Source organism: Gobio gobio (assembly GCF_949357685.1).
Source record: "Gobio gobio genome assembly, chromosome: 13".
Lineage (NCBI taxonomy): Eukaryota > Metazoa > Chordata > Actinopteri > Cypriniformes > Gobionidae > Gobio > Gobio gobio.
The window spans coordinates 54,055,066-54,068,345 of record NC_137106.1 but is presented as its reverse complement, the minus strand read 5'-3'; the positions used below and the strand labels follow the sequence as shown (position 1 = coordinate 54,068,345).

The 13,280-nt window shown below is 43.4% G+C and overlaps 1 protein-coding gene across 1 annotated transcript in view; it reads right to left on the bottom strand.

Moving 5' to 3' along the window:
• atxn3 (ataxin 3) overlaps positions 1-13,280 on the bottom strand; it is a gene marked incomplete at its 5' end in the record, with an annotated part of 44,193 nt that overhangs the window by 26,211 nt on the left and 4,702 nt on the right. The window contains 6 exons of the mRNA XM_079832403.1: positions 6,019-6,182; positions 7,356-7,476; positions 7,541-7,628; positions 9,305-9,371; positions 9,444-9,529; positions 13,227-13,271. Coding sequence (XP_079688529.1) covers positions 6,019-6,182; positions 7,356-7,476; positions 7,541-7,628; positions 9,305-9,371; positions 9,444-9,529; positions 13,227-13,271 — 571 coding nt within the window. The remainder of the gene's footprint in view (positions 1-6,018; positions 6,183-7,355; positions 7,477-7,540; positions 7,629-9,304; positions 9,372-9,443; positions 9,530-13,226; positions 13,272-13,280) is intronic.

Below are 13,280 nucleotides of genomic sequence, written 5' to 3'. Positions count from 1 at the left end.
ACTGACTGACTGACTGACTGACTCACTCACTGACTGACTGACTGACTCACTCACTGACTGACTGACTGACTCACTGACTGACTGACTCACTGACTGACTGGCTGACTGACTGACTCACTGACTGACTGACTGACTCACTGGCTGACTGACTGACTCACTGACTGACTGACTGACTCACTGACTGACTGGCTGACTGGCTGACTGACTGACTCACTGACTGACTGACTGACTCACTGGCTGACTGACTCACTGACTGACTGACTGACTCACTGACTGACTGACTGACTCACTGACTGACTGACTGACTGACTGACTGACTCACTGACTGACTGACTGACTCACTGACTGACTGACTGACTGACTGACTCACTCACTCACTGACTGACTCACTCACTCACTCACTCACTCACTGACTGACTCACTCACTGACTGACTGACTGACTGACTGACTGACTGACTGACTCACTCACTGACTGACTGACTGACTCACTCACTGACTGACTGACTCACTGACTGACTGACTCACTGACTGACTGACTGACTCACTCACTGACTCACTGGCTGACTCACTCACTGACTCACTGGCTGGCTGACTCACTGACTGACTGACTGACTCACTGACTGACTGACTGACTGACTGACTGACTGACTGACTGACTGACTGACTGACTCACTCACTCACTGACTGACTCACTCACTCACTGACTGACTCACTCACTGACTGACTGACTGACTGACTGACTGACTCACTCACTGACTGACTGACTGACTCACTCACTCACTGACTGACTGACTCACTGACTGACTGACTCACTGACTGACTGACTGACTCACTCACTGACTCACTGGCTGGCTGACTGACTGACTGACTGACTGACTGACTCACTCACTGACTGACTGACTCACTGACTGACTGACTGACTGACTCACTGACTGACTGACTGACTCACTGGCTGACTGACTGACTCACTGGCTGACTGACTGACTCACTCACTGACTGACTCACTGACTGACTGACTGACTGACTGACTGACTGACTCACTGACTCACTGGCTGACTGACTGACTGACTGACTGACTGACTCACTGGCTGACTGACTGACTGACTCACTGACTGACTGACTGACTCACTGACTGACTGACTGACTGACTGACTGACTCACTGACTGACTGACTGACTGACTCACTCACTCACTGACTGACTCACTCACTGACTGACTCACTGGCTGGCTGACTGACTGACTGACTGACTCACTCACTGACTGACTGACTCACTGACTGACTGACTCACTGGCTGGCTGACTGACTGACTGACTGACTGACTGACTCACTCACTGACTGACTGACTGACTCACTGACTGACTGACTCACTGACTGACTGACTCACTCACTCACTCACTGACTGACTGACTGACTGACTGACTCACTCACTGACTGACTGACTCACTGACTGACTGACTGACTGACTGACTGACTCACTCACTGACTCACTGGCTGACTGACTGACTGACTCACTGGCTGACTGACTGACTGACTCACTGACTGACTGACTGACTCACTGACTGACTGACTGACTGACTGACTGACTCACTCACTCACTGACTGACTCACTCACTCACTCACTGACTGACTCACTCACTGACTGACTCACTGGCTGGCTGACTGACTGACTGACTGACTGACTCACTCACTGACTGACTGACTCACTGACTGACTGACTGACTCACTGACTGACTGACTCACTCACTCACTGACTGACTGACTGACTGACTGACTGACTGACTGACTGACTGACTCACTCACTCACTCACTCACTCACTGACTGACTGACTGACTGACTCACTCACTCACTGACTGACTGACTGACTGACTGACTGACTCACTCACTCACTGACTGACTGACTGACTCACTGACTGACTGACTGACTGACTGACTCACTGGCTGACTGACTGACTGATTCACTGACTGACTGACTGACTGACTGACTGACTCACTCACTGACTCACTGGCTGACTGACTGACTGACTGACTGACTCACTGGCTGACTGACTGACTGACTCACTGACTGACTGACTGACTCACTGACTGACTGACTCACTGACTGACTGACTCACTCACTCACTGACTGACTCACTCACTCACTCACTCACTCACTGACTGACTCACTCACTCACTGACTGACTGACTCACTCACTGACTGACTCACTGGCTGGCTGACTGACTGACTCACTCACTGACTGACTCACTGACTGACTGACTCACTGACTGACTGACTGACTCACTCACTGACTCACTGACTGACTCACTGGCTGGCTGACTGACTGACTGACTCACTCACTGACTGACTGACTCACTGACTGACTGACTCACTGACTGACTGACTCACTCACTCACTCACTGACTGACTGACTGACTGACTGACTGACTGACTCACTCACTGACTGACTGACTGACTGACTGACTCACTCACTGACTGACTGACTGCCTGACTGACTCACTGGCTGACTGACTGACTGACTCACTGACTGACTGACTCACTGACTGACTGACTGACTGACTGACTGACTGACTGACTGACTGACTGACTGACTGACTGACTCACTGACTGACTGACTGACTGACTGACTGACTGACTGACTCACTGGCTGACTGACTGACTGACTCACTGGCTGACTGACTGACTGACTCACTCACTCACTCACTCACTCACTGACTGACTGACTGACTGACTGACTCACTGACTGACTGACTCACTGACTGACTGACTGACTGACTGACTGGCTGACTGACTGACTGACTGACTGACTGACTGACTGACTCACTCACTGACTGACTGACTGACTGACTGACTGACTCACTGACTGACTGACTGACTCACTGACTGACTGACTCACTCACTCACTCACTCACTCACTCACTCACTCACTCACTCACTGACTGACTGACTGACTGACTGACTGACTGACTGACTGACTGACTGACTGACTGACTGACTGACTGACTGACTGACTGACTGACTGACTGACTGACTGACTGACTGACTGACTGACTGACTGACTGACTGACTGACTGACTCACTCACTCACTCACTCACTCACTCACTCACTCACTCACTCACTCACTGACTGACTGACTGACTGACTGACTGACTGACTGACTGACTGACTGACTGACTGACTGACTGACTGACTGACTGACTGACTGACTGACTGACTGACTGACTCACTCACTGACTGACTGACTGACTGACTGACTGACTGACTGACTGACTGACTGACTGACTGACTGACTGACTGACTGACTGACTGACTCACTCACTGACTGACTGACTCACTGACTGACTGACTGACTCACTGGCTGACTGACTGACTGACTCACTCACTCACTCACTCACTCACTCACTGACTGACTGACTGACTGACTGACTGACTGACTGACTCACTCACTCACTGACTGACTGACTGACTGACTGACTGACTGACTGACTGACTCACTCACTGACTGACTGACTCACTGACTGACTGACTGACTGACTGACTGACTCACTGGCTGACTGACTGACTGACTGACTCACTGACTGACTGACTGACTGACTGACTGACTGACTGACTGACTCACTCACTGACTCACTGGCTGACTGACTGACTGACTGACTCACTGGCTGACTGACTGACTGACTGACTCACTGACTGACTGACTGACTGACTGACTCACTGACTGACTGACTGACTGACTCACTGACTGACTGACTGACTGACTCACTCACTCACTGACTGACTCACTCACTCACTCACTGACTGACTGACTCACTCACTGACTGACTCACTGGCTGGCTGACTGACTGACTGACTCACTCACTCACTGACTGACTGACTCACTGACTGACTGACTCACTGACTGACTGACTGACTCACTCACTGACTGACTCACTGGCTGGCTGACTGACTGACTGACTGACTGACTCACTGACTGACTGACTCACTGACTGACTGACTGACTCACTCACTCACTCACTGACTGACTGACTGACTGACTGACTGACTCACTCACTGACTGACTGACTGACTGACTGACTCACTCACTGACTGACTGACTCACTGACTGACTGACTGACTGACTCACTGGCTGACTGACTGACTGACTCACTGGCTGACTGACTGACTGACTCACTGACTGACTGACTCACTGACTGACTGACTGACTGACTGACTGACTGACTGACTGGCTGACTGACTGACTGACTCACTCACTGACTGACTGACTCACTGGCTGACTGACTGACTGACTGACTGACTCACTGGCTGACTGACTGACTGACTGACTCACTCACTCACTCACTCACTGACTGACTCACTCACTCACTGACTGACTGACTCACTCACTGACTGACTCACTGGCTGGCTGACTGACTGACTGACTGACTGACTCACTCACTGACTGACTGACTCACTGACTGACTGACTCACTGACTGACTGACTGACTGACTGACTGACTGACTGACTCACTCACTCACTGACTGACTGACTGACTGACTCACTCACTGACTGACTGACTGACTGACTGACTGACTGACTCACTCACTGACTGACTGACTGACTCACTGACTGACTGACTGACTGACTGACTGACTGACTGACTCACTGGCTGACTGACTGACTGACTGACTCACTGACTGACTAACTGACTCACTGGCTGACTGACTCACTGACTGACTGACTGACTCACTGACTGACTGACTGACTCACTGACTGACTGACTGACTGACTGACTCACTCACTCACTGACTGACTCACTCACTCACTCACTCACTCACTCACTCACTGACTGACTGACTCACTGACTGACTGACTGACTGACTGACTGACTGACTGACTCACTCACTGACTGACTGACTGACTCACTCACTGACTGACTGACTGACTCACTGACTGACTGACTCACTGACTGACTGGCTGACTGACTGACTCACTGACTGACTGACTGACTCACTGGCTGACTGACTGACTCACTGACTGACTGACTGACTCACTGACTGACTGGCTGACTGGCTGACTGACTGACTCACTGACTGACTGACTGACTCACTGGCTGACTGACTCACTGACTGACTGACTGACTCACTGACTGACTGACTGACTCACTGACTGACTGACTGACTGACTGACTGACTCACTGACTGACTGACTGACTCACTGACTGACTGACTGACTGACTGACTCACTCACTCACTGACTGACTCACTCACTCACTCACTCACTGACTGACTCACTCACTGACTGACTGACTGACTGACTGACTGACTGACTGACTGACTGACTGACTCACTCACTGACTGACTGACTGACTCACTCACTGACTGACTGACTCACTGACTGACTGACTCACTGACTGACTGACTGACTCACTCACTGACTCACTGGCTGACTCACTCACTGACTCACTGGCTGGCTGACTCACTGACTGACTGACTGACTCACTGACTGACTGACTGACTGACTGACTGACTGACTGACTGACTGACTGACTGACTGACTCACTCACTCACTGACTGACTCACTCACTCACTGACTGACTCACTCACTGACTGACTGACTGACTGACTGACTGACTGACTCACTCACTGACTGACTGACTGACTCACTCACTCACTGACTGACTGACTCACTGACTGACTGACTCACTGACTGACTGACTGACTCACTCACTGACTCACTGGCTGGCTGACTGACTGACTGACTGACTGACTGACTCACTCACTGACTGACTGACTCACTGACTGACTGACTGACTGACTCACTGACTGACTGACTGACTCACTGGCTGACTGACTGACTCACTGGCTGACTGACTGACTCACTCACTGACTGACTCACTCACTCACTCACTCACTCACTCACTCACTCACTCACTCACTCACTCACTCACTCACTCACTCACTCACTCACTCACTCACACTCACTCTCACTCACACACACACACACACACTCTCACTCTCACACACACACACACACACACACCCTGCATGCTGAGCTGGATGGCTCTGCGCAGGTCGGCCTCCTCGTCCTCCACCTCCATGTCCTGTCTGCTGAGAGCCAGAGCCTTCCTCAGCTCCTCCTCATCCTCATCCAGCGGCGCTTCGTCCCCGATGGGTGTGGTGTCTGACACCTGGGGCACTGATAACCTGACCAACGGCACACACTCATCAGAGTTACATTAACCCTCACCCTGACCCTGACCCGAGAGCATGTGCAGACTCAGCATCTCCACTGCTTTTGTTTTTAGTTTTAGTCGACTAAATATCATACGATTTTAGAAAATCTACATAACCGACTGTCACTTGAACTGACATTTTGACATCATTTTGTTTTTGACATAAAAAAAAAACGAAAGAGCTCAATTCACTTTTTTGTTTGTTTTTTAAAAACATCTATAGTTTTTATAACTTTGTATTTCTGTTTTAGTCAGTAGGCCAAATCAGGTTAAGCTAAAGCTTCAAATAAGTTAATTTATTTTTTTTAAATTTCAGTTAACATTTATTTAATTTCAAGTAATGAAGATTTTTTAGTGGTTTTAGTGAACTATTATAACCTGATACTTTATTGAATAGGTGTCAAATACGGGTCTTTCCTCCTGACTATGAATTAAATGGGAATTAAATTAAACACAGTTTATTGTGTGCGCAAAAACAAATATATAATGCGTGACTTTTAATTATAAACAAGCTGGAAATACACCAGGACTCTTATTTTGAAATCTCGCCTTACTATTGCAGTTGCAGGAGCTCATTCAAGTTCAGGAGATAAATATGCATTATTACAACCGTCTAAAACATATTACTATATAAACATCGTAAAGTCATTATTCATCAGCATTAGTTCATAAACACTGGTCTGGCATAAATGTGTGTTATTGATTGAGCCGCTCTGGAGCTGGATTGTGTGTGTGTGAGAGCCTGTAGGCCGTGTGTTTTCCAGCGGTTAGATCAGTTCAGATCAAATGTTCTGACCCCATCTCTTCCCTAATCCACCCTCACTAACATTCTCCTCTCGTTTTTATTTGTTGTAAAAAAAAAAACAGCAAGTTTTCGTCATAGTTTTTGTCATCCAACACTAGTTTTTATTTAGTTATCGTCTCATTTTCGTCAGTGAAAAAAGGTCGTTGACGAATTAACACTGTTCACTAAACACAATAAAACACTTGTAATGACTTTAAACGTCTACAATTGAGTATAACGTATCTAACATTATTCATAACTAGTGTTATCAGTATTTATTGCTAGTGTTTTAGCAGCACATTCATCATCAGTAAGCGCGTGCTGGAGACAGCTGTGGTCATGTGATGGGTCTGAGCGCACCTCTGGGCCTCATCCTCTCCAATCAGCTTCGGCCGCTGATGCTGCTCCACTCGCATGATCCGCAGAATCTGGTCCGCTTCACAGTCCGGCAGGTTCCCCCGGATCACGAATATGGAATATCCTGCAGAGACGCAGCTGAAGTCAGTCACATGATGAGTGTGGTGTGGGTTACAGGAGGGCTTTACCTTCTTGCTGGAGCTGTGCTAGGAACAGGGCCAGATACGTGTCCGATATGAGCTCGGGTCCGGTCAACAGCGAGTTCAGATTAAACCACTAGATCAGGAGAGAGAGACATCATCTCACACGGCTGAGTATAATGAGGATAGTGATGGTCTAAAACACTGACATTGATTCATGTTTGGGTGGGACACCAAAGAAACAACCATCAAACAAATCCATGTGCTTAATGCAAATAATATTAACAATGCAAATTACATGTGAACAAGAGTGTCAGGGTTCCCACTCTTTCTCAGCAACCATTTTCAATTTTACTACGGCGGGAATAAAAGACAAGGATCATGCCAAATATTGCTTTCTAAGTCTTTAAAAGCCGTACAGTTTATTGCCATCACTTAACAATCCAGCATTTTTAATATGAGTTCTTAAAGGATTAGTTCAGTTTTAAATAAACTTTAGCTGATAGTTTCCTCACCCCCATGTCATCCAGGATGTCCATGTCTTTCTTTCTGCAGTCGAAAAGAAATGAAGGTTTTGGATGAAAACAGTCCAGGGTTTTTCTCCATATAATGGACTTCAATGGGCTCCAAACGGGTCAAGGTTCAAATGACAGTTTCAGTGCAGCTTTAAACGACACCAGATGATGAATAAGGGTCTGATCTAGACAAACCATCAGTTTCTGAGAGAAACCCAGCAGTATTTATGCTATTATTTTACCTCTTAACAGACGAACGTGATCATCTCTGAGCTCATACATAACTTCCGCTGAGTGAGGTCAAAATACGAGCGTGGTCATAAATATATCGATCGTAGATGCCTCATTAGCGCCTGCACGGATCAGTAGAATGAGGCATCAACTATCGTGAGTGCAGTTTCAGACTGCACTGAAACTCATTTGGACCTTGACCCGTTTGGAGCCCATTGAAGTCCATTATATGGAGAAAAACCCCGGACTGTTTTCATCCAAAACCTTAATTTCTTTTCGACTGCAGAAAGAAAGACATGGACATCTTGGATGACATGAGGGTGAGGAAACTATCAGCAAAAGTTTATTTAAAAGTGAACTAATCCTTTAATCATACATTATGACTATGGAAGCTTATTTACACCACAGAATAGAAAGAAAAGGTAATTGTGACTTTTTATCTCGCTATTCTGACTTTCTCGCAATTGCGAGTTTACATATTTGCGATATAAACGCGAAAATTGTCGCAATTCTTTTTTCCTCAGAATTGGACTTTATAACTTGCAATTGTAGTTTAGATCTCAAAATTCTGACAAAAGAAGTCACAATTGCAAGATATAAACTTGCAACTGCGCAAAAAAGTCAATTGTGAAGAAAAGGTCAGAATTATGAGTTTATATCACGCAATTCTGACTTTATAACACACAAATGTGACTTTATATCAAAATGATGTGATTAGGGAGCAGCTTACGAGTTAACATTCACTGCATACATTTGAGCAGTTATAGCATTAGCAAGACTAAACATCATTATTCAAAATATTACTCACAGCATCAAACTCAGTGTTTCTGCAACTAGCGCTGATTGTTTGGGCCAGCGATAAACTCTTTATACTCGGCTAAAGAAATAACATTTTTTTAAAGAATTTTCCCCGACAACAACAAGATTTTCCAGGACATTTGACATTTTCTCTAATTTTCCAGGATGAGTGGGAACCCTGAGTGTGTGCTAAACTGCGGTTCAGTCCTCACTCGGATTGGAAATAGTCAAGCGTAGTCATGGTTTGAGACTAAAGCGAAACACACACCTGCTGTCCCAGCTTCCGCACGGTAAACCAGTGCTCCTTATAGTTACATATGAAGGCCTTCTCGTGTCTGAAAGCAAACAGGGAGAGGGTGAGCGGCACACCGGAGAACAGGGCGGATGCTGGCGTCAGAAAGCCTTACATGGGGTCGATCCGCAGCTGCTGATACTCTCTGCTGTTGAACAGAACGATCTCCAAACCCCAGACCCGCAGCGCGTTACTGATCACCTGCAAAACACAGACCATCTCCACTCAAACACATATATCTGCAAAACACAGACCATCTCCACTCAAACACATATATCTGCAAAACACAGACCATCTCCACTCAAACACATATAGCTATTAAACAGCTGCACGATTCATCGTTAAAGATGCAATCTCGATTCAAACACCCATGTGTCATCTTGACACATGAGATTTGTTCAAAACACTGATTCATCCAGTAATGAAACAAGTGAAGTGAGTCATTGAATCGTTCACTCAAGAGATTCACTCAAAAACACTGATTCATCCAGTAATGAAACAACTGAAGGAAGTCACTTAATCGTTCACTCAAAGAGATTTGTTCAAAACACTGATTCATCCAGTAATGAAGCAAGTGAAGTCTTTATGAGTGAGTCATTGAATCATTCACTCCAGAGATTTGTTCAAAACACTGATTCATCCAGTAATGGAACAAGTGAAGTCTTTATGAGTGAGTCATTGAATCATTCACTCCAGAGATTTGTTCAAAACACTGATTCATCCAGTAATGGAACAAGTGAAGTCTTTATGAGTGAGTCATTGAATCATTCACTCCAGAGATTTGTTCAAAACACTGATTCATCCAGTAATGGAACAAGTGAAGTCTTTATGAGTGAGTCATTGAATCATTCACTCCAGAGATTTGTTCAAAAACACTGATTCATCCAGTAATGAAACAAGTGAAGTCTTTATGAGTGAGTCATTGAATCATTCACTCCAGAGATTTGTTCAAAACACTGATTCATCCAGTAATGAAACAAGTGAAGTCTTTATGAGTGAGTCATTGAATCATTCATTCAAGAGATTCGTTCAAAAACACTGATTCATCCAGTAATGAACCAATGAAGTCATTATGAGTGAGTCATTGAATCATTCACTCAAGAGATTTGTTCAAAAACACTGATTCATCCAGTAATGAAACAAGTGGTCTTTATGAGCGAGTCATTGAATCATTCATTCAAGAGATTTGTTCAAAACACTGATTCATCCAGTAATGGAACAAGTGCAGTCTTTATGAGTGAGTCATTGAATCATTCACTCAAGAGATTTGTTCAAAACACTGATTCATCCAGTAATGAAACAAGTGAAGTCTTTATGAGTGAGTCATTGAATCATTCACTCCAGAGATTTGTTCAAAACACTGATTCATCCAGTAATGAAACAAGTGAAGTCTTTATGAGTGAGTCATTGAATCATTCACTCAAGAGATTTGTTCAAAACACTGATTCATCCAGTAATGAAACAAGTGAAGTCTTTATGAGTGAGTCATTGAATCATTCACTCAAGAGATTTGTTCAAAACACTGATTCATCCAGTAATGAAACAAGTGAAGTCTTTATGAGTGAGTCATTGAATCATTCACTCAAGAGATTCATTCAAAAACACTGATTCATCCAGTAATGAAACAAGTGAAGTCTTTATGAGTGAGTCATTAAATCATTCACTCAAGAGATTCATTCAAAAACACTGATTCATCCAGTAATGGAACAAGTGAAGTCTTTATGAGTGAGTCATTGAATCATTCACTTTGTTCAAAAACACTGATTCATCCAGTAATGGAACAAGTGAAGTATTTATGAGTGAGTCATTGAATCATTCTCTCAAGAGATTCGTTCAAAAACACTGATTCATCCAGTAATGAAACAAGTGAAGTATTTATGAGTGAGTCATTGAATCATTCTCTCAAGAGATTCGTTCAAAAACACTGATTCATCCAGTAATGAAACAAGTGAAGTATTTATGAGTGAGTCATTGAATCATTCTCTCAAGAGATTCATTCAAAAACACTGATTCATCCAGTAATGAAACAAGTGAAGTCTTTATGAGTGAGTCATTAAATCATTCACTCAAGAGATTCATTCAAAAACACTGATTCATCCAGTAATGGAACAAGTGAAGTCTTTATGAGTGAGTCATTGAATCATTCACTTTGTTCAAAAACACTGATTCATCCAGTAATGAAACAAGTGAAGTATTTATGAGTGAGTCATTGAATCATTCTCTCAAGAGATTCGTTCAAAAACACTGATTCATCCAGTAATGAAACAAGTGAAGTATTTATGAGTGAGTCATTGAATCATTCTCTCAAGAGATTCGTTCAAAAACACTGATTCATCCAGTAATGAAACAAGTGAAGTATTTATGAGTGAGTCATTGAATCATTCTCTCAAGAGATTTGTTCAAAAACACGGATTCATCCAGTAATGGAACAAGTGAAGTATTTATGAGTGAGTCATTGAATCATTCACTCAAGAGATTTGTTCAAAAACACTGATTCATCCAGTAATGAAACAAGTGAAGTATTTATGAGTGAGTCATTGAATCATTCTCTCAAGAGATTCGTTCAAAAACACTGATTCATCCAGTAATGAAACAAGTGAAGTCTTTATGAGTGAGTCATTGAATCATTCACTCAAGAGATTCACTCAAAAACACTGATTCATCCAGTAATGGAACAAGTGAAGTCTTTATGAGTGAGTCATTAAATCATTCACTCAAGAGATTCATTCAAAAACACTGATTCATCCAGTAATGGAACAAGTGAAGTCTTTATGAGTGAGTCATTGAATCATTCACTTTGTTCAAAAACACTGATTCATCCAGTAATGGAACAAGTGAAGTATTTATGAGTGAGTCATTGAATCATTCTCTCAAGAGATTCGTTCAAAAACACTGATTCATCCAGTAATGAAACAAGTGAAGTATTTATGAGTGAGTCATTGAATCATTCTCTCAAGAGATTCGTTCAAAAACACTGATTCATCCAGTAATGAAACAAGTGAAGTATTTATGAGTGAGTCATTGAATCATTCTCTCAAGAGATTCGTTCAAAAACACTGATTCATCCAGTAATGAAACAAGTGAAGTATTTATGAGTGAGTCATTGAATCATTCTCTCAAGAGATTTGTTCAAAAACACTGATTCATCCAGTAATGGAACAAGTGAAGTATTTATGAGTGAGTCATTGAATCATTCACTCAAGAGATTTGTTCAAAAACACTGATTCATCCAGTAATGAAACAAGTGAAGTATTTATGAGTGAGTCATTGAATCATTCTCTCAAGAGATTCGTTCAAAAACACTGATTCATCCAGTAATGAAACAAGTGAAGTATTTATGAGTGAGTCATTGAATCATTCTCTCAAGAGATTCGTTCAAAAACACTGATTCATCCAGTAATGAAACAAGTGAAGTATTTATGAGTGAGTCATTGAATCATTCTCTCAAGAGATTTGTTCAAAAACACTGATTCATCCAGTAATGGAACAAGTGAAGTATTTATGAGTGAGTCATTGAATCATTCTCTCAAGAGATTCGTTCAAAAACACTGATTCATCCAGTAATGAAACAAGTGAAGTCTTTATGAGTGAGTCATTGAATCATTCACTCCAGAGATTTGTTCAAAAACACTGATTCATCCAGTAATGAAACAAGTGAAGTATTTATGAGTGAGTCATTGAATCATTCTCTCAAGAGATTCGTTCAAAAACACTGATTCATCCAGTAATGAAACAAGTGAAGTATTTATGAGTGAGTCATTGAATCATTCTCTCAAGAGATTTGTTCAAAAACACTGATTCATCCAGTAATGGAACAAGTGAAGTATTTATGAGTGAGTCACTGAATCATCTAAAGCCTGTTCGTTACTCTTAAAGAACCGTTAGTGAAGTGACTCACCTGAATGGAGAAGAAGCCGCTGTCGTCCATGTTTTCCGACGGTTGCTAGAGATG